This window comes from Wasmannia auropunctata, unplaced genomic scaffold, assembly GCF_000956235.1.
Source record: "Wasmannia auropunctata unplaced genomic scaffold, wasmannia.A_1.0 LD336097.1, whole genome shotgun sequence".
In the NCBI taxonomy this organism is placed as follows: Eukaryota; Metazoa; Arthropoda; class Insecta; order Hymenoptera; family Formicidae; genus Wasmannia; species Wasmannia auropunctata.
The window spans coordinates 459176-481996 of NW_012026793.1; the positions used below are offsets into that span (position 1 = coordinate 459176).

Consider the following 22821-nt stretch of genomic DNA (forward strand, 5'->3'; position numbering starts at 1 on the left):
ATTTCTTATATATGTACAATAATGTCCTCTAAACAGATTTTAAATAAAGTTATCCATTTACTCACAAAAAAATCCCAAACTTTAGGTATCGTTCTAAAACTTCAAAGGTGATGTAACCCCTTAAATTAAATCAAATGGACTGTTAAATGAAATCAAATGAAGCGCGAATGTCTCGCGTATTACAGTTAATAGGCCCAGGTGCACGCAGCGAGGTAAAAAAAACTTAACATTAATCAGGTGATGTAACGGTACTTGACTTTTATCGAGAGACGCAACTCGCATAAATATCTAATAAACGCCTCAAGGATATCTCGAACATTTTTATTATTTGGCTTATGAAGAGGAGAAGTTATTAATCATTTTAATTATCGATTGAGAAGCGAATAAAAGAATAAATATTCGTCACTTCTAAAAAAAGACGGCGGCTTCAGGCCGTTTCTTAAGTTGATATATAGAGTGACAACAGGGAAGCTGCTGAAATCAAATAGTTTATTTTGTAACAAGTGGACAGATCAAATCAATTAAACATTACATTATAGAAGAAATCCATCATTTTTATTAGCACGCATTTCGAGATAGAATATGTGTGAAAATAAATATAAAATAAAAAAAGATAGACAGTTGAGCTGATTACACGATTAATGATATATGTTTTGTCATGTGAATAATGGCCGTCTAAATTTACATTGCGCTTTTGAAAACTATTGAATATATTGTTGAATATTAATAACTGCAGCTGTGTCTTTCAAGAACTCCAGATATATTTCTTTTTTTGAAAATGATCAGTGTCGTAATCCGTTGAGCATACATTATTGAGCAGTCAGTTAAATTTTTTTTGCGTTTTCGAAATATTTCTATTTTTACAAACTCATAAATTTACATTCTTTTTTGCAGCAATTTATGCGCCAAGCAAAAATAATAAGTTTCTTCCGCGGAGCAGCGTATAATTCATTTTGCTCTGTCCACTCATTAGAAAATAACAGCCATTTAGTTTCAACAACTTCCCGATTGTCATCCTGCGCATCACCGTGCACAGTCCATTTTCGCAACGTTTGTCACTTTGCGCCTCTTCCTCGCCGTCTTCCTCTAAACGCCGCGCCTTGCTTGCGCCGTACTTCGCACCTCTTTACGTCACAGTTATGCCTCGATAATAACAGCAGCCGCCGCGCCGTGGAAGTCGTTAGACCGTTGCGCTTATTATCTGTCGCAATATGGCTTACTTGGACGCGCAGCGACCGCATCCGCGACGTCTTACGTCGCGTCTCGGTGCATTAAACCGATTATGTGGGTCAGGGTCGACGTCTGCTCATATCCCGCTCGCGCATTCTGGCCAATTCCGAGGTATCGATATACCCAGTGTCGATACCGCGCGACGATACCGTACGCCACTCCACCTGATTAACAAAATCGCAATCGGATCTTCCGAACATTCCGTCCCCTCGCAGACATTTAATACTGGAAGCTGGTGATTAATTACCAGAGTTGGGTAGTAACTAGTTAAAAGAAGTTAAAAGTTGAATAATAAAGTTAAATAGTTAATATAACTTTTTACTTAACTTAATTAATTTTAAACGAGTTACTATTAACTTTAACTAGTTATTTTTAAATATATGTATATAAACTTTAACTTATATATAAACATTAACTTTTTTCTAAATTAAAAATTTATCTATTTAAAAAAAAAACATTTTCATAAAAAGAAAATTTCGTTATTTCATAAAATTTACAAATAAAATATTAAATTGATTTTATTTATATTCTAATTTTTTTATTTAGAGTAATTTTATTTTTAAAAATAACGATATTTTAAATTAATATAAATGATGTTTTTTTTAAATTAACTTTTAAATTAACTTTAGTTAATTAAATCTTAACGCAAGTTTTAACTGAGTTTTTTGCAACTTTTAACTTAACTAAATTAATTTTATAAGTCATTAACTTTAACTTAATTTATTTTTTTTTAAATACTAACTTAATTACAATAATTATTATACTTAAGTACTTTTGACTGCTGTTCACAGTACTTTTAATACTCAAAATAAGTATTAATTTTCAGTATTAGATTGGCCGGTACTGAATTTTTCTAAAGGTTGATGACGGATTCTTTCAACACTTCGTTTTTGTGTTTAGAGAAAAAACAAAATAAAATTGATTGTTGAATTGATTGCCCGCCGCTTACTCGTCACGTTCGAAATCGGGATCGTCTTAAAGACGCCATCAAAACGGTTTTTTTAGACGTCATGTCTTTAAAGACATCTTTAAGACGTTCTTTAAAATGTTTTTATACGTCCCGGTTTTGAACACGCGTGCCGTCCGGGTATTTTCACACGCAACCATTACGATGTACGATCATAAAGAATTTGCACATTTCAAGTCTTACGAGCTCTTATCAAGTTATTGACTCTGTCCGCTTTTATCCTCCGGTCCCACTGGTTTTCCGTCGCAAGAGCCCGTCTAATGTTGATTTTTCTCCATTTTCTTCCATACGTACAAATTGATATGAGTTGCTCTACCTGTTAGCTCTATCACGTCGGCAGACCATTTCCATTTGATATCCGTCAGCGAGCATGATCGATCTTCTCTACTTGCAAGAAAGAGAGAAAAGGCAGGGGAGGGGGAGGGAGAAACCTCGTGTAACACGCGAGGTGTCGGGTTTCTACCAGATATCGAAGAAGCCCCCTCCCCCTCCTCCCCTACCCGTCATCAACTCATGCACGTGAGGATATTAAGAAATGCAGGATGCAATCACCTACTTTCCGGTCGCATATCTTCGTAATCAATGAAAGCCGAGAAGAGCTAAAAAGAATGACCCGGGTGTCTCTTTCGCCAAAGCACGTCGGACCGTCGAGAGGTGTGCGAATAGTTCGAATTCGAATCGAATCGAATCGAATCACAGTGGATTCGATTTGAATTCATTTTCGAATCTGTCAGATTCGAAATTGAATAATTCGAGAATTTCGAATCAACAATGTTTCGATTTTGAATCAATCGCCTATTTTATTTGCTTCATTTATATGAAGCGATCCGCGCGATCAATTATTCTTATTTAATAAATAAGTGTATTTTTGATGTATGTAATGTATCCATGTAGATTAATATAGAAAATATTCGAAAGCATTCGAACTATTCGTTTATACGCATATTATTAATTACGTATTTTCTAGTTCAAAATGTTCAATGATCATAAAATCATGATCCTTTGTAATGAAATGTAAATCGAAAACAAGTCTTCAGTTTGTTTAAATTATTGCCTAAAATAATGTAATTCATCAATTTGGATATTTATTACGTTTAAATTAACATGTAATGTAAATCTGGGAAAATTTGATTCAGATTTGATTCGTATTCGAATTAAAGAGATTCGATTCGAAATGAAAATTTCAGATTTGATTCGATTCAATTTCGAACATATTATCAAAAATTCGATTCGATTCGCTTCGACCATGCAAATGCTTGATTCGCACACCTCTACCGTCGAGCTGCGGGAAGGCCCGAGAAATTCACGCACGCGTGGCACGGAAGCCGGCGTTAATTTACGGCGTCGCGCACCTCTCTCTCTCTCTCTCTCTGTCTCTTGCCTTCCTTTTCCCTTCTCTTTACGCGGGACGGGGACCGAAAAGAAAGAAACGCCTACACGCACACACACACACACATACCCGATGATCGTGTCACCCCGCTGCATTCCTGCACCAGGTTGCGGTACGTGACCGGCACGGCGCGGCGGGGAGAAAAACTCGTTTATAGGTATCTTGCGTGCTGAGATCGATCGCGTTTCGTATATATCGCGCGATGGCATCGGGGGAAAAGGAGGAAACGCGAGCGGCGCGGAAACAGAGAAATAGAGAAGCGCGAAGAATGAATTCGCTATGCCAGCTCGTAAATGAGATCGCTCCTCGCGATTACCCGCAATGCGCCTCGAGCGAGATGCAAAGGGATGCCCGAGTCGCATCCCTGCAGTAGACGCTTAGAAAACGATCTGTTGCTAACGTCGGATATTTATAAAAGAAATTACAAGCGATAGATACATAGAGAAGTAAACGCGAGCAATATACATATGCATGTATATGCATATCCGCAAAAATCTCCGGGCAAAAGATACGAGAAAGGAGATAAAACAACCATTTTTATTTTTTTATAATCACTCTTTATTTCAATACACTTTTTAGAATGTTTAATTTTTCTATACCAATAAAAATATTCTTAATTTTTGTCCTTAAAATGATAACTCATAACTGTGGAGGTCACTTCTTCAGCATTCATAAATTTTTTCTACAGATTAAACTTTAATTTTGAAAATAAAAAAATTACTATAGATATATGCTAAGTCGGGACTATAAAGCGGGTGATAAAGAAATAATTTTCGTGGTGTTAAATCATTTTAAGGACAGAAAATTCAGAATATTTTTTCAGTAATATAAAAAAATTAATTTACTGTTTTAAAAAATGTATGTTGAAATATAGAGTGAATACATTGAGAAATAAAAATGCTAGTTTTATTTTATCATCTTTTTGCATTCTTTTGAAAATTTTTGGATTTTATCACATAATACAGGGCAATAATATTAGATTTGATTACATAATACAGGACAATAATAAGAAGATGTCTTTATGAATCAGACGACATTTTTCAATAGTTAATGTTCAATTTGTCAATGATTAATGTGTGAATTGTTTGTTTGACCTGCAGATCGATCAGAAACCGCACCAGAGGGTCAATCATCACGAGAATCACGTGTCCCAAATCACGAAGACGATTCAGTCGCAGGCGAATCACGCGAATCACATTCAGTCCCACAACCATTCCAATCACGTAATCTCCGAACACGAGAATCACGTACCGATCAGTCGCGTGCCCAACCACGTGTCGGCCGTCAACCAGGCGAACCATCAGAAAAACCTGCAGAACCAACGGCTTAGCCCGAGCCAGGAATGGCGGCAGCCGGACGACAACGTCCGACTCCAAGAAGACGGCATCTACGAGATCGGACCGGTGGTCAACGACGGCAAACATTCCCTCTTGCAGTACGCCATGCTGAACTTCCGTCAAAGCACAGAAAAGTGAGTCAATATTTCCGACGTAATTTATACGCAACACATTTGCCAGAATGATGCCTGATCGAGAGAATGTGCGGATATCTTGAAGGAATTTAGAAAATCCCTTTTTTATTTAGGCCTTCTCTTTACTCATTACTATTGTCTTAAAGTGTGACGTCAAAAGCGATAAAATTATCCAATAGAAATTTTTGCAAAATATGTTAAAATGGAAATATTTCCAATAAAACAAAATTTGCAGTCGATAAAGAGAATATTACACTCATAAAATATACCGAAAATTATCTTTTTGTTCGGGAGGATTTAAATTATATTTATTTTTATATGTTATTAATTTGAGACAGTTGACACAGCTGTGAACGTAGCTTATTTCGTATATTTTGCAAGAATTTCTATGTAATAGAAATTTTCTCGCTTCTGAAGGTATATTAGCGAGTGAACAGCAGGAGTTTTAAGGACTGCAAATATATCGTAATTCTAACTGCTGAATAATTCTGAAATCACATTTATTACACATAATTGTTAATTAAAAGAAAAATGATAAAAATCTGTCTAACATCGAGAAATCGAGACGAGCCATCCAATTTAAAATGTGTGTTTCTCTCCTTTCTAAATTGCGGCCGGTAGCAAGTGCATGCGCAAACTCGTCGATCGTATGGAAATTAATGCGAAACAACTATTAACAATGTTACGCAAGCGAGTCGTGTTGAGAAAGCATAACGCGGTCCGCCGCGCGGATATCATTTCGACCGTGCGCCGGCGGTGTCTCCTTTTTCCGTATCGTTCTTCGAGTTCCGTATTTCGCGCCGAGGAACCCAGGCAGTCGACCCAGGCAGGCGCGACGCGACGCGACGCGAAGCGAGCGAGCAAATTGACAATAAGTGCGTCCGTCCGGCAGATTCGAGATGTTGAAGACCGCGGATGGATCGATCAGCGGGTCCCTCAAGGTGATTGAGTCGTTGAAGAGCAAGAAGAAGAACAAGAAGGGCAAGGGCCAGCAGGACGGCACCGAGTGGACCTGGAAGGAACAGGTGGACCTCGTCAAGTACTCCACCGTCCCCATCGAGCAAAGCCTGCTCAGGCTCGATGCCGATCTGAGCGTCTTAGCGGTGGAGTGCTTCCTGTGCCTGATGAGGTACATGGGGGACCAACCGCTGCCGCCTGAGACCAGCGAGGTCAAGTGCGTCTACACCATTCTCATGGTAAGAATTAAAAATATATTATAAATTGGGAACATCGAACTAAATCGATGTTCCCAATTTATTTCTGGACGTTGAGTGAAGTTTCAACTGAGGATGATCTAAGCGAAGGTCGAAGCTTGATTTTAGAGAAATATTTAGAAATACTTAAGGAATTCATTTGGAAAATAATATTACAGACACGTAAAGAATTGGCGTTATCGCGCACGAAGCATCTGTGCAGCTTCTTATTGACCTAGATTTGTGTGATTGGAATAAATTTCGATTTTAATCGTCTCCCATAGAGACGTGAATACGCAACAAAAGATATTCCGTATTTGTCTGAGCAATGAGTCACTTTTCGCATAGATACTGGTCGTTTCTTCGCGGATTTACCTTTGAAGTCCCTGGTAAGAAACGGAACTTGTCGATTAACCATTATTATCTCCGTCATTATATCCTTGTCTCTTCTCGTGCCAATTTTAACGATCATTACGTCCTCTATTCTTTCCCTTCGCGCCGAAGGACGCGGTATTTTCTAACGAGACCGTATCTCCGCGCGTGTGTCCGCAGCACTGTCACAAATACGAGCAACTGCGCGACGAGGTCTACTGCCAGCTGATGAAGCAGACCACCAACAACAAGAGCCCGAATCCGGAGAGCTGCCAGCGCGGCTGGCGGATCTTCAGCATCATCGCCGCGTACTTCACGTGCAGCGAGGGCCTCAGGCCCTACCTGACCAAGTACCTCGAGACGGCGGCGTACGACAAGCGGCGCGCTTACCACGGCACCGCGATGGTCTGCCTGCAAAACCTGCGGAAGACCGTGAAGTACGGCGGGCGCAAGAACGTGCCCAGCGTGGAGGAGATCATGGCGATCAGCGCGGGCAGGAACGCCAAGAGGCAGATCTACCGGCTGCCCGGCGGCACCGAGCGGGTCATTAACACGAAATGCACGACCGTCGTGCAGGACGTTATTGAGGAGATGTGCAGCGTCATCTCCGTGAGAAACCCGCACGAGATGGACGAGTTCTCGCTGTACTGCATCGTCGACGGCGACGCGTTCACCATGCCGTTGGCCAGGGACGAGTACGTCCTGGATGTAACCACGGAGCTTCAAAAAAACCACCAAGTGTTCTACTTAATATTTTGCAGGTACAGTGAATTTTATATATAGCGTATTCCGCTGCTATTCCGAACTGCAGACCACTTCCTGCGCGCAGTAAATTTTACATTGAAATAATTTAGAATTTCTTGCACTTTCTAATGTATTCGAGGACGTATCTAAATGATTTGTCTAAAGTATAAAATTGTAGAGAATAATTAGACTATTTTCTGCACTTTCCTGGTGAAAATTTTTCTTATATAGAATGCTTCGTATAATCCTTCATCATTTTTATATAAATTTCAAAATTTTGCAAAATTTCTGTATAATTTTATAATTTTTAAAAAATTTCTCAGATTTTTTTTATACAAATTGAAACATTTTTCAGAAACATTGACAAAGTCAACATCTTTTCTGGAATTCTTCACATATATAAATTCTGGAATATTCTAAGATTTCTTATTCTATAATTTCTGAAGAAAACTTTATAAAATCTGAAAAAATTTTAAGGTATTTATAAATTTAAATATGACAAATTCTTAAAAATGTTATGAGATATGAGAATTTTTTCACGAGTTTATGGTGACAAAGTATTCTATTTCATCATATGTGGTATCAAAATAAATAAAAATAATCCGCGAAGATACGAGAAAATTCATAAGAAAATGAATATATTTTGACATAAATGCGGTAAAATTGAATTTTTATTATCGTTTTCAAAAAAATGCACAAATTATTAACAATGTCTTTTATATGACTATTAAAAATATCGTTTTCTTAAAAAATCCTTTTAGATCTGTTTGGTACTATCCTCTGCGGCTGGACGCGGCATTGTATATAGAAGTCGTATTTAACCAAATCGCTCCCGATTACCTGGAGGGACTCCTGCTAGTCCTACCTGGAGAACATTTACCTCAGGAAATAATTGTGAGTAACATTTGCCTGGGGGAGGGAGAGCTCGAGACTCCGACCGGATGAGATGAACGCGATCAATTAACGACACGCGTGTTTCTCGTAGTATGACATGGCGCAAATAGCGGCGCTACTGCACAGAGCGGCCGACATGGCGCACGAGCCCGCGACGAAGGAGATCAAGTATCTGTTGCCAAAACCAGCGCTCAGCTTGAGGGAACCCAGGCCGCAGCAATGGTCGAACATGGTTCAGCAAGCCTGGAACAACGTTCAGCATTCCTCGGCGGCCGTCTGTAAGGCGCAAGTACTCGGTAAGTCGAGTCGCGACTCCCAAATCGAGACCACATCTCTCGACTGGGAAACCGTTTACTCCTTTAACTCACTTTACTGTTTCAAATATTATGACATACGTAACATTCGATATTTTTAATGAAATTTAACACTGGAGGTTCTAAATAATTAGCTATTTTGGCCTCATAAAATAATTTAATTATTTAGAGCAATCAGTTATAAATTCTTTCTTAGTGTTTTCGTCTGCCAGGATTATCGATTCGGCTCCTTATTATATTGAGGCCTCGTCAATTCTTGTTTACGCGAAAGTTCTCGCGTGTCAGCCGCCTAGTGACAGCACGGCCCAATTAGCCGTGCTCGCGGGAAATGCGGGAATGCCGGCTCCCGCGCGTACTAGCACTATTTTACGATTTAAAAATTGTTTTTCATACACACCGCATATAAAAATGATAAAAGGCGTTTCCACCTCCCAAACATTTGCTTTAATATCTCTAATATACAAGCGAGAACTCAAACAATAACAGTTTACACAAATTGTTGCTTGGCAAAATGACAAAAATTAATTGTCTTCGGACGGAATGGATTAAATGCAGTACACGCATGCGTTTTCTCTCTTTCTTCAGAAATATTGTCCAAGTGGCCGCTTTTCGGCTCGAGTTTCTTCGCGGTGAAGAGGGTGCCCGAGGGCAAGGAAAAGGGCGCCGACCACATTCTCGCTCTCAATCGACACGGAGTGCACTTCATAGATCTGATCACGCACGTAAGTGTATATAGTCTTCTATAGTTTCTATCTTCTCACGGCATCGTTTCTCCCTGCGTGTAATTTAAATTGGTCTCGCGGTCTTTCTTCTCTAGGAGACACTGTACCATTACCCCTACTCCGAGGTGATCTCCACGAGGAAGGTCAAGTCCGAGGAGGGCACGCTCTACCTCGACATGAAGTGCGGCAATCTGATGCAGCAGCGTATCACCAGGCTGCAGACGGAGCAGGCCCACGAGATCTCCCGTCTCATCAGGCAGTACATCACCATGGAGCAGAGGACGTCCAACGCTCAAGGTGGAGCCGGCATCGGGCTCGGCATGAGATAAGCTTCCTCTCGTAAAAACCTCGATGACCGTTCCTCCTCCGCGACATCCGATATCCGATCCGGATTAGTCAATCTACAGGGCGGTAACCAGGTTTCAAGCCCTCGATTAACGTACCGTAACGTGCACGAGGCCGCGAGCCTCGTAAGTAGCCCAATATAAATCGCGGCATTGTTCTTAATGGCCTGCGTAAGATACCGACCTTCAGGTTCACGCTACATCGGATACCAAGTGGGATAAGCTCGCTCCAGCGTACCGGCCCGCGTCCTGACGGACGACGGCGCGGCTAATCCGTCATCAGGGATATTCGTAGGACTCGCTGGAAGGAAGGATTGTGAAGAAAAAAAAGACAACGAATGCTCAAGTATCTAAATTGTCCATACCGGATATACGACTTGAAACGATGGACTTGTATAGCATTTATTTATACATTCGTTAAGGAGTTCATAAAAGAAAGCAAGGAATAAACGCGAAAATAGAAGTTGCATCCATCCATGGCGGTGTAATATTAACGCTAATATTAACACACGTCCCTGATGAGTGTTGAACAGGTGACTAACCATTCAGCGATTATATATGTTATATCATCAGATTATTAATTAATACTTGTACGTATATGCATATAGGAGTACGAGATGTGAACGAAGATATTAACTTTATATTGAAATTTTTACGTGTAAAAAAAAAAACGATGTGTGTTATTCCTTCCCGACCTTTATCTCGCGATCCTGACTATCGCACAGATCTGCAAAATAAAATTTCCTTTTAAAAAGTAGTGGATGTATGAAACTAATAAAAATCAATGAAAAACTTTTATTAAAAGTTTCAAAAACATTGCAGTCCTGTGATATAGTTCTCCTAATTTATTTATTATAACTATTTAAATATAAATGCGTTGTGGCATCTGGCGCGTGTGTCTGGTAATTAAGTACAACATATTAAGTCCAAAATTTGCTGCTTCATCGTCGTAAAATTTAAGTTCGAATCGAATCAAATGGGTCTCGTGTTTTAATTATGTACATAGAGAAAACTGAATAGAGAAGAATTTCTATTCATTTTAATTTGAATAGAACACTGGTTTTTTTTTTCGAGAATGTAAATGCTGTTGGACTTAACGACTTTTGTCTCACGATTGTTACATCTAGAGATGTAAATAGAAAAAAAACCAAATTGTTTTTTTTTCCATAAAATACGTTTTTAAGAAAAAAAGTACAAGTCTCGTTTTTTCTCAAAAATTTTTTTTTTCAGCTATCTATTTAATATCTATATTTTGCTTAATACAAGTTAATTTTTCAACACAAGTTAATCATTAAAAATGATTTTTTATTTTATAGATAGTAGATTTAAATTATCATCATTTTAACCTTTATGCAGAACGAGAAAGTCAGTATATTGATTCTGAAACATATTTTGAAGCAAGGACTTCAATGAATAATTATAATAAATTCTGCTTAAGGAAAAGCTGTTTAAAAAAAGAATTAAAAAGATTCTTCTTTTGTAAAATGTAGATCACATTAAAATTAATTATATAATTACTATTTACAATTAATTAGTGCTATCGGAATTAGAAAAAAAAAACAAATTTGTATTTTTTTCAATAAAATAAAACACGTTTTTTTTCTAATGTTTTTTTTCTATTAGAAAAAAAAAACGTTTTTTTTTACATCTCTAGTTACATCTCTACCATATACAAATATAAAATTCGAAGAGTATATATAATATCGACGGTTATTATATCTTGCTTTAATCCTTTCATGGCTAAAATTGTGTGTGTGAAAATATTTAAACAAATTCACAAATTACAGAGATAGCGGAATATAGATATATGGTATTCACAAGATTAGTGGAGAGAAAATATTTGAGAGAAGTTTTAATTAATTATTAATTTTACTAATAAGAGAAAAAAATATAACTAACGTTTCTTACTGAACAAAATTGGCCAATAACTTTGTAATTATAGAGAACGGACCCCGAGAGTGTGCCCGCGTGTGCATGAAAGGGTTAAATTCTAGAGTGTTCCGGGCTAGGTTTCGGTGTGCTCGACTTAACGTCCTGTGGCCAGTTACTTGCAGTGTGCCGCACGAATCCCGGATCGGTCGGCGAGTACGGCGTCCTCGCGGTTTGCGTGCCAGTGGACTTTAACACGCCGAAATACTCCTCCAGCATCTCAATGTCGTCCTTGGATCTTCTGGACCGATAGTCCTTCGGCGGAGGTGGCACGTTGAAGGACACGTCGCGATGATGACCCCTCAGGATCCCGGGTGGGCCGCCGCGCATTCTGACGGGCACGTTGTCGTACTGGCTGTTGTCCGAATATCTGCCCGCCGTTTCAAACAGAATTATATTTAAGAGCCGGCACACTCCCCGTGCGTCACGCATCTTGAATCACGAACGACGGAAACGAGGAAGCGAGCGATTCTGACGACTCACGTCCGCGCTGGTGACTCCTCCACTTTCGACGTATCTCAGACTCTGAGTAAGACAATTCTGAGGTTTCCAGTACCTAACTAATTTCGTGGATATTGGAGAGGTAGAACGAGAAGCATGAGACACGCGATAATTATCTCACAAAATTTATACGAGTTTTTATTTGTAGCATGAGTGAAGTTAATTTCTGAAGCCTGTTCTTAATGCCTGTTTCTATACCAATGTAGAATATACTTTAATCTTGATTTAACTTACTTTTTATGTTTTTCCAGTTTTAAGAATTAAAAAAAATAACGGGTAAATTAAATCAAAATTAAAGTTAATCTGCATTAATAGAAATGGATATAAATCTTTCACGTCGATCAATGGAGATCTCTTGAGATAAAAATAGAAGAAAATTCAGACATTTTGGAATCAATTTCTCATTTTAAAAATTGGAAATTTATAGCCTTGAAATATGTTGTTTTTTTAATGTCTGTTTCTATACCAATATAGAATATACTTTAATCTTGATTTAATTTACTTTTTATCTTTTTCCAGTTTTAAGAATTAAAAAAAAAACCGGGTAAATTAAATCAAAATTAAAGTTAATCTGCATTAATAGAAATGAATATAAATCTTTCACGTCGATCAATGGAGATCTCTTGAGATAAAAATAGAAAAAAATTCAAACATTTTGGAATCAATTTCTCATTTCAAAAATTGGAAATTTATAGCCTTAAAATATGTTGTTTTTTTTTTTAGTAATGTAAAATCTTTCTACGAGCGACAAGAATCGTTTGCATGCGTTTCGTGGTCATCGTGATCCAAGATGACTGACGCAAACATTGCCGACGCTTAAATGAAATTTCCGAACCGAGGACGCGGTGGGGGACTCCGGAGACGCAAGAAATCACCTGTTGTAGTTGTCGAGTGTCTCCTCGACGTCTCGCTCGACTTTCATGATCTTCACGCTCGGATTGACGATCCTCGCGAAGACCGGGTCGCCCTTTTCGTACTCCATCGGGAACCGCGGCGTGTCGAGCTCGTCGACCGGCCGCTGATAGATGTCCCGGCTCTTGTACATTATCCTGGACTCGTCGATCCTGCGATCGGGATCGTGCACGATCGCGCGCGGCACCTCGACGTCTCGATACCGCTGCGAGTCACGTAGTGCTCGGCCATTCTCGAAATTTTCCCGCTCCTGATCGCCGCGATACTCGCGATCGTCCCGGGTGTCCTGCGGACGTGTCTTGGACGATTCCAGCGTGGGATCGATGCGACGATCGTCCGCCTTCTGAAAAGCATCGTTCACGCGACCGTTCTCGTCGTCCTCGGGAGGGATTTTGACGATGACTGGTTTGGGCTTCTTTGCGTCCTCGGCGGTCACCACCGGCGTCACCTGGCGCTTCGCTATTTTAAAACATACCATTTTTTTAAATAATTTAATTGAAAAATCTTATTTACGAGTATAAAGAAAGTATGCATAAATGAAAAAGTTATAATAAAGATTAATAAGCCGCAATAATCGTATTGGAATATCTTCTACGAACGGAGCGTTAAAATTTTATTTAATATTTAATATCTTTTTTATTCATAGGGTGGTCCATTTATTTAAAAAAATATAAATATCTCGAAAAATGTAGAAGATACGAAAAATTGTTTCAGACAAAAGTTATACGGTCTGAACAAATATAGATTAATTTTCGAAAAAAAAAATTAATTTTTCATAAAGTCATATGTTTTTGACTTTATGACTTTTTGACTTTATGAAAATCATTGTTTTTTTTTTAAATATAATTCTATAATTTTTTTACATAATGTGATTTCTCTAATTATTCTGCATATGAAAATATTAAGATAAAGTTATCGAAAAATCAATATTTTATAAGAGATTTTATACTTTATCATGTCATAAAGTATAATAAGTTCGACATAAAGTATGAAATATCTCGTAAATTATTGATTTCTTGGTAGTTGCACCTTAATACTTTTATGCACAGAATAATGAGATAAATCAATTGATGTAAAGAAAACTCAGTTGCTTTAAAAAAAATGCAATTTGTAATATGCAACTGTATATTTATTTTAAAAAACAATTATGTGTTTTCTTTATCAATCAATCGATTTATCTCATTATTATATGCATAAAAAGCACAATTATCAAGAAATGTATGATTATGTCAAAATATGGCATGATAAAATATATAAAATATCTCGGTAAGTATGATTTAAAAAGATAGATTTTTCGATAACTTTACTTTAATACTTTTATATGCAGAATAATTAAAGAAATCATATTATGTAAAAAAATTATACAATTCCGTGTAATTTCATTTAAAAAAAGCAATGATCTTCATGACTTTGAAAAATTGATTTCTCTCGAAAATTAATTTTATCAATATTTTCCGCTTCAAAGTATAACTTTTTGTCTAAAATTTTCTAAACAATGTGACTTATATTTTTCGAAATTTATATTTTTTATTATAAATGAATCACACTACTTATTATACATGCATATATAGCCTTGATTATAAGTATAAAGCATCCCTATAAATTGACGCAAACGTTCTACATCTAACGAAAAATAAATTAAAAAAGTTTTATTGAAAAATATTTTTATTCAATTTTTATATTTTAGTCCTCCTTTTTTATATTGCCTTTGATTTTTTTATCATCTTTTTAAGAAAATGCAATAAATTGAGAGTGCTTTATAGCCAAGACTGTATATACACAGAAAAAAATTAGTCTTAAATCAAGAATATTTTCATATATAAGCAAGAATATTATAATCTTAGATTTTTAGTTTTGAATTAAATGTGAGTAATATTTACATCAATACAAATTCAATCCAATAAAAACTATAAATCTTCTAAGAAGATTATAATATTCTTGCTTCTATACGGGAATTATTTTGATTTAAGATTAATTTTATAAAATTTACAAAATTTTATAACAAAATTACAAAATTACTAATTTTTCTATAAAATTTAATATACATATAGTATTTCATTAATAATCGTACCCAAATCTTTCTCGAGGATTCGTGCTTGGTCCTGCTTGTCCTTTTTCCGGGGCGGGCTCATCAGCAGGTCCCCGATGAACACCAACGCCGTGAGCAGGCACAGCGCTCCCAGAACCGCGGCATTGTCAACCAGATCCTCGGGGACGCTGTCGATGGAGGCTAGCGACAGGGCGCCGACTATCCCAAAGAGGATCACGCCCAGTCCGAGCAGGAAAAATTCCTGAGATCCAATCGGGCTTGTTAAATCGCGGTTACACCTGCGTGATCTTATAACGCCGATGCGATCTATTTACGCCTGACGCGGCCGCATTGATTATGCATGAAAACTTATTACCCAACGACCTTGCTTGCAACGGTAAGGAGAGAAAAAACCAGGGCAAGAAGAAAACACATAAATCGTTGCGAGTTGCGTATCACTGCGCTCAGGGCTATTCGGAACGCGCGAGGGATCGAACGTCGCGTGCCAACGGTTTTTCGATAGGATGTATATTTATTGAAAGACGGCAAAAAAGAAAGAAAACACAGGAAATCTACGCACTATGCAATCCGCTCAAGATCGGCCGGTCCCAGCCTCAAGTCATGAGTCATTAAATGAGTTACGTTACGTGTCGCGACTTGACCAAGGCTGATGGCGATTACGTGCACGATGGCGTGCGCGGGGGGGCGAATCCCGCTCTCGCGTTATAGAATATTTTTATCCTTGGCCCCCTCAATGGCACCTTCGCGTTCGCGCTGCTGATTTTCTCACGCCACCGTCGCGGCTGACGCGCCGCGATTTACGCGATGTTGTGTATTTTCACTTGCCCCAACCAACCTCGGAATAAATTAAGAGCGCCTGGGAAGGATCTCGATGCGGCGTCAAAACGAGCCCCGCTCCCGCCATCCCGCGTTAAATACGTCACTCCTCCGCGCCGCACGTGGAAATTTTGCCGAGAAAACATAAACTATAAAGTTATGTTATATCCTTTCGCGGTGAAACGTTTTTTGCTCCCGCTGACAAGATGATGACTCCGCACAACTTGTAGTATATGTGTATTATTACCGGTAGTGGAAGAAACGAAATAAATCTTATCTTATTACGTAAATATCTTCAGCTTCGCCTATTTTTAACGAAATCTAAGCTAAACGCGTATGTACAAATGTGTAAATGCTTGTCTCCAGGAGAGACAACTCACGTCAACTTTTTTTTTTTTTTTTAGACGAAGACGGAGATATGGTGAGTCACCCCATCTATCAATTCAAACAAACAACTTTATATAAAAAAAAAAAATAGATTTCCGCTTTTTTTAAAATATATGCCACGATTTCTTTTTTCTTTATAAAAGACACACTCCTAATCTCACCGCATAATCAAGAGGTCGTTTTAGTTCCGTTCACGGCGTTACGAAACGCAACTATACGACGCATACCGCGCCGCATGAGAAAAAGGAAAGAGAGGAAAGAAAAAAAAAAGGAAAGCAATTACCGTCTTTCGGCCGTGGAGTTCCCCGGTAGCCGCGGCGATCAAGAGACCCGTCGTCACGATGATGTATCCGCCGCAGGTCGCCGTTGCTAGGGCAGCGCCTGAAAATACACGGAAATCGGGTAAATGAGTGTGTGCCTCTCGCGATCCGCGGCTGCACGCGAGACAGCGCTCCGTGGATCCGGGTATTTGAATCACGCGGAGTTGGAGATACCTACCTATGCTGCCCCACGTCACATTATTCAGCAGCGACCACTCCCTGCTGCGATTCCTCAGGTAGTGGAACACCCTTCGGCTCTCATCGTCCGTCACTCTAAGCGCCACGACGCAGGCGACGCACAGGAGCTGCAATCCGCGATACACTTTGCTAATTTTCGCTAATCTTAATATAATCTTCCGCAGGTGATGTCAGAGAATTGGCGTGGTCGAGGGTTTCGAATCGATATATCGTTTCGATCAAATTTATTTATTTAATGTTTAAGAAGGGCTGCAATTCTCGTCGCGGCTTCCGTAATCTTATAATTCCGCAGATGGTGTCGGAGAATTATGTAGCTGACTTTACGTAGTGGGGGCTTCGATGAAATACAGTTTCAATGAAATATTTACTAATAAAGTAAATGAGCTAATATAAATATATGAAAATATATCTCAGATTCACGCTAGTCACATTGCCTTTTCATAGAAAAATTTAATACTAAAGTAGTGATGATTAATTACTTTAAGTAATAAAAGCAGACACTGAAACCAAAACAATCTTTCTAATACTCAAAATAAATAGTATTTAATTGAATTTCTGTAAGGGTTAAGCATGCACCAGATTGTGCGTGATTCATGGTGTTTTGTGCTCTTCCATTTCGTAAAAAAAAAGAAACCATTCCAAATGACGAATTGGCACGAATTATCGAATGCGAAATTCAATGAATATATGTATGATGTAATTTGTATGTACTTCCAAATTTCATATACAAATAGCAAATTGTGAATTTCAAACTGTCTCGGATCACGAATTGCGCGTAGTTTGACGCGTTTTATTATTGTTACGAATCGTTACACAAACTGATTGTTTTAGCATAATTGTTGCTATTATATGTGTACACAAATGTTGATATTTTAGATTTATGTAATTTTAGACTTAACTTTTTTTCTAGAAGCAACATTAAAAATAAATAGAGAATTAAATGAGTTAATTTTTTATTCAGAAGGCTCTACAAAAAACTCGAAATCTGAACGCATCTGAAATTCCATTGATTTTAAACCTTGCCGCTAAATTAAAATCTATAGCGCCATAAGTATAAAATACCCTCACAAATTGACATAACTTTCCTATATCTATCCATATCTGACGAAAAATAAGTTAAAAAATAATTTTATTACAAAATAATATTTTTGTTTATAGCAACTATAATATTTCGTTCCTCCATTGGCCTTTTCCAAGAAAATGCAATAAAATCGAGGATGCTTTATAGTTATGATCAAGATCGTAAAAATATTAAACGCGTGAATCACGAAATTAATAGGCGCGTTTCGCGGTAAAGGCAAATTAAAGATGTATTTACGTACCACTTCGATTATTCTGATAAACACCTTGCGGTTCCACATGATGCGATCACTGAAGACGCGCTACCAGGCGAACGACTAAAGGCACGGGGAACAAGCGGCCGTTTGCGAAAGTGTCGTCTCTTTTCGGCGAAGCATTACGTGATTTCTCAGGCTATTAACAAACCGTTCTCATTTTCCTTTGAAACGCCACTAGTCGCGTTTAACAATTAGTTTCTGTCGAGAGGATACGTCACTGACTGTCAAGGGAAAAATTTAGTCATATCCTGGATCGCAACACAGGATATAAGCTTTTCTTAGCGTTTCTTGTGATAAATTCTTTACAGAAATTTAATACTGGAAAGTAGCGATTAATTATTTATTTTAAGAGGATCGAATAACTTTTAATACTCAAAATAAATAATTTTTAGTATTGAGTAGAATTTTTGTAACTTGTAAGTAAACTACTCGTAAAGTAACGTAAATCAATTTAAAGATTTTACCACAAGAAAATTTACGATATATATATAAGTTTTTTACGCAAAAGAAAGTTTATTAAATCACTTCTTCGTGTATTAGATAAGTTATTTTTAGTTACAAATATAAATTTTTAAGAAAAAACAATTTGCACAAGGAAGTAAATTGACTTTTTAAATAAAATGTGAAATATGAAAATTGCTTTACTGAAAAATTAATTTTCTTGACTCCGCAGATTAACGAGCATTGCACTTTGAAAAATATAAACGCGCGTTTTTTTCACATTTCCGAGATCAATAACCGTCAAATGTTAAACAGTATTATTATTATTTTTTAGTTTGTTAGTTCACGTCGCTTCGAACGTTCTACGCGACTATCGCTAAACGCGTTCCAGTCGACCGTTCGATAATGGAAACCAGTATGTATTAATTATTATCACCTGCAACAGTCGCGGCGTGACACGGAAAAGCGAGGGTTCGCGTCGCGACGCGCTCGAGCGACGACTGAGAAGATATGCGGCGAAGGCGCAGCCGGGCCCAGGTTGGCGGCACCGTATGTCATGACTGTCATGTAATAAGGACTGTGTCTGCATGCGAACGGCACAGGTAACAATGCTATTATCACACGGTGCAATGGCGCAGGACGATGCGAGCCTCGCGGATATATGTGTCACGGAGAAGGCACCTCTCCGTCGCGCGTCTTAGAAGGCACCTTGAACCCGTTCGCAACACGCTAAATCTCTCGTTTACTGTGTCTTCAACGCTTCTCGACACTTTACACCTCGCGAGAAAAGACGTGGCGATGACTCTCGACGGTTTCCGTGGAAAAAAGTGAGCAGCGCACACGCGCGTTTGAATCTCGTAGAAATTTTATTTGTATATACAGGGTGTCCCCGGATAAGTGGCCACCCCCTTTTATCTTGTAAATATAAATTTAATATCAAATTAAACGGCTCTGACTAAACTTTATTATAAGCACAGTGATCACTTAAAAATATTATCTATGTTAGAGAACAGAGAGACATGCATAATTTTTGCACGGTAAAGTGACAATTTTAATATAATAAAAGCGTTTTTTTTAACGAATACAACGATGTATGATATAATGACATTATCTTACGAATTATACAAATTATTTTGATTTAAAGTTTTGCTGGCGACTGTTACCTTTTCAGTTTCGGCCCTAATATATATTATATTAAAATTGTCATTTTACTGTGCAAAAATTATGCATTTCTCTCCGTTCTCTAACATAGATAATATTTTTAAGCGATCACTGTGCTTACAATAAAGTTTAGTTAGAGCTGTTTAATTTGATATTAGATTTATTAGGTCTATCTTTGTTAGTTTACGAGATAAAAGAGGGTGGCCACTTATCCGGGGACACCCTGTATGTATCCTAGTACATACAAGAAAAGAAATAATTTCGGAATAGATGCATAAATGAATTAAAATACAGTATCCTTCATAGTAAAGAGTTTATGTACTACAATTTTTCTGAATTATAAAGAAATAAGTGATAAAACATAATAAATATTAAATTATGATAGACGTACAAAACTTACGTAAAAAAATAGAATAAAATTTATAAAATGAATATATGAAATAAATATGGAACACATAACTTTGATATATAAAATATATGTATAAAGAAATATGAATTGAAATATATTCGAATAGAAAAATTATACAGAATGTAAACTTAAAATACTGTCCACTAATTACATAACAGAATGTAAACTTAAAATACTGTCCACTAATTACATAACGTTATTCCTTGTAAAAAAAACTGAATCGAAAAATTTTGAACCACTTTTTTCTACAGTGATAAATAAAGCAATCACTATTGCAGTAATTATTGCTTCATTTAAGTATTGTAGACAAAAATATAGTTCTTAAATAGCACTCACTATAAATTACATAGCGCTATTCTTTATAAAAGATGAGTCGAAAATCCTGAATCATTTTTCTCTAGAATGCCAATGAAGCAATAATTATTGCAATAGTGATTGCTTTATTGAGCATATAGAAAAAAATTGTTCAAGACATTTCGACTCAATTATTTTTACAAGAAATAATGCTATATAATTAGTGGGCGGTGTTACGCTCTGTGTATAATTATATTACGTACGTACATATAAAAAAAATCACCAGGTTATTAATTATTTCCAGTTCGTAAAGACTTGAGATATTTCGGCCTTCAATATTTTGTTAGTATAATTTCTTCAATCTTCCTTTATTAGTGATTTATTTATAATTGAATTACGTTAGCTGATCGCAGCATATATGTATATACATGTACATATGTATTATCTTCGAATAAAAAAAATTATACTTTTTGTATGCATAACCTTCGGGAGTCATAAATTATACAGGGTGATCCATTTTAATCGATCACCTTAAATATCTCTTGAACAGTGCATTTTAGGGAAAAATATTTCAGACCAAAGTTTTGGGAACCCCTCCCCCCATTTTTCATTACATATTCTTGTAGCACACCTCGAGGGCTTTCCAAAACACATAGATAAAATATTTTGTGATTAAATAAATCTTGAGTTATGAAGCTTGAAAGTTGCAGTACCATCGGCATTAGCATTATCCAAGGTGTCTAAACACTGGCTAAAACTTTTTGAATGTTATTCAGGATCATGATCTAGACAATACATGTCGAGATCAAGGCCATAAAGTTATTAAAATAAAAGTTATTGCTTTTATTATCATTTTTGAAAATTATATTTATTTTTTGAAAAAAAGAAAAACAATTTCCAATGGTCATGACCCTCATATGTTTTATTAATGTCATGATTCTGAACAACATGCAAAAAGCTAGTGTTCGGATACCTTGGAATGCCTTTGGATGATGGTAATGTCGACGGTACTCCAACTTTCAAGCTTCATAACTCAAGATTTATTTCATAAAAAAAATATTTTATCTATGTGTTTTGAAAAGCTCTCGAGGTGTGCTACAAGAATATGCAATGAAAAATTGGGGATTCCATTAAAAAAATTCAAAGTGACCTTGCGCTGACCTTGACGACGCCACTCAGGGTCAAACCAATGTTATCATCTTGTGTCTCCCTCGAAGTCCCAAAACTTTTGTCTGAAACATTTTTCTCTAAAATGCACTGTTCAAGAGATATTTGAGGTGATCGATTAAAATGGGACACCCTGTATAACGAGTTACCTGAACTTCCAGTATCGCGGAAACCAGCTTCCGCACGGATCTGTTTTGAAAAGCGTACGGATTGCGTCATCCGTAACTATGCAAGCGCGCGTCGCTGCTACGCATCAGGTTCGCAGGGCTGCGTTCGGGAATTCACGGTATATCATGCTATCCTTGTTATTCGCCAAATGTTAAACAAGGATAAAAGATGCCTGATGTACCTAAACGGTTTCCGAACGCAGGTCAGCTCTCACAGGCGCGTGGCGCGCACACAGCAATATCGATCGTTTGATTGGATGATCGCGCGGTGTACGTACGTGTGACAGTGGTATGTGGAGACAGATCCGTCCGAATCCCGCCGACGGCGTGGCGCCGACACAGCGACGCATAATAAAAGAAAGTCAAACACCGATGGTTGTCTCTCATTCCACAATCCACTCGGCGGCCGGCCGGCACGGGACACGAGAAGAAAGAAAAACCCGATCGCGGAGAAAGAAAGATAGAGAGAGAGAGAGAGCAAAGGTCTTCGATCCCTTCCACGCTAAATCCCTTCCGTCTGCCAATAGTGCCAATCCTGCGATACATATACGAACACACACGAATTAACTTTGTTTGCCTAATGTCTATGCGCGGCGACGCATTTCGGAACGTTTTCTACGCTTCTTCTCAATCTTCTCGCCGGCCAGGACGGTTCGTGAAAATCCGATCGCACCACACGGGGCGATCAGTCTCTCGGGGGACGGGTGTCGCGGCAGTGAATCGAGCCACGATTATACGTGATACGTATTACGCAGTGTGATCCGCCGAATTCCGCCAATATCGTATTCTCGCCCGAGCGTTCGGGATCGTTCTTAATCAGCTAATATCGAATTATTCGATCGGGATCGTGTGCAGCAAGATGGAGAGCAACAAGTCGAAGGAAGGTCGCAAAGGGAGTAATCGCAGGAGAGGCGGCAGGAAAGAGGAGAAGCGCGAGCTTCGGAGGTCAAAGAGCTCGAAGAGCGAGGAGAATGCCTCGTCCTGGACGTTTTCATCCGTCGCCGAGAGTAACGTGGATATCATGGAACTAGAGACGTCCTTGGACATGGAAAATTTTGACGATCATGGTAAGCCGAAGATGCTCTGCTCTT

At 37.9% G+C, this 22821-nt stretch overlaps 3 protein-coding genes across 11 annotated transcripts in view; 2 read left to right on the forward strand and 1 right to left on the reverse strand.

The window, feature by feature from the left end:
- The window catches only part of LOC105462479 (unconventional myosin-XV), a 52671-nt gene extending 42359 nt beyond the window's left edge, over positions 1 to 10312 (forward strand). For all 3 annotated transcript variants that reach the window (XM_011709102.1, XM_011709104.1, XM_011709103.1), the window contains 7 exons: positions 4688 to 5058; positions 5951 to 6254; positions 6804 to 7384; positions 8129 to 8261; positions 8353 to 8557; positions 9161 to 9297; positions 9393 to 10312. In XM_011709102.1, the coding sequence (XP_011707404.1) occupies positions 4688 to 5058; positions 5951 to 6254; positions 6804 to 7384; positions 8129 to 8261; positions 8353 to 8557; positions 9161 to 9297; positions 9393 to 9626 (1965 nt within the window). In that variant the 3' untranslated portion in view covers positions 9627 to 10312. The remainder of the gene's footprint in view (positions 1 to 4687; positions 5059 to 5950; positions 6255 to 6803; positions 7385 to 8128; positions 8262 to 8352; positions 8558 to 9160; positions 9298 to 9392) is intronic.
- A 965-nt stretch (positions 10313 to 11277) lies between these two features.
- Positions 11278 to 19049, reverse strand: LOC105462480. Of its 7 annotated transcripts, none has more exons than XM_011709110.1 (7): positions 18969 to 19049; positions 18077 to 18227; positions 16735 to 16861; positions 16520 to 16617; positions 15055 to 15274; positions 12947 to 13442; positions 11278 to 11940 (listed from the first exon to the last, which is right to left on the reverse strand). In XM_011709110.1, the coding sequence occupies exons 2-7, from the start codon at positions 18113 to 18115 to the stop codon at positions 11625 to 11627; spliced, it is 1296 nt and encodes a 431-aa protein (XP_011707412.1). In that variant the 5' UTR covers positions 18116 to 18227; positions 18969 to 19049; the 3' UTR covers positions 11278 to 11624. The 7 variants fall into 7 exon arrangements, with proteins under 7 accessions (XP_011707412.1, XP_011707409.1, XP_011707408.1 ...); XM_011709107.1 differs by having other exon boundaries at positions 18077 to 18312; positions 18969 to 19038; XM_011709106.1 differs by having other exon boundaries at positions 18077 to 18339; positions 18969 to 19030.
- Positions 19050 to 22464: 3415 nt separating this feature from the next.
- LOC105462586 (probable RNA-binding protein 46) overlaps positions 22465 to 22821 on the forward strand; it is a 2208-nt gene continuing 1851 nt past the window's right edge. The window contains exon 1 of the mRNA XM_011709290.1: positions 22465 to 22797. Within this exon, the coding sequence (XP_011707592.1) occupies positions 22590 to 22797 (208 nt within the window). The 5' untranslated portion in view covers positions 22465 to 22589. The remainder of the gene's footprint in view (positions 22798 to 22821) is intronic.

Excerpts from the sequence above, each read along its gene's own strand:
- LOC105462480 (XM_011709110.1), bottom strand. The coding sequence starts at position 18,115 with ATGTGGAACCGCAAGGTGTTTATCAGAATAATCGAAGTG. Across the intron at positions 16,862-18,076 it reads TTATCAGAATAATCGAAGTG|CTCCTGTGCGTCGCCTGCGT; the intron begins GTACGTAAATAC and ends CGCGGATTGCAG. Across the intron at positions 15,275-16,519 it reads AACTCCACGGCCGAAAGACG|GAATTTTTCCTGCTCGGACT; the intron begins GTAATTGCTTTC and ends ATTGGATCTCAG.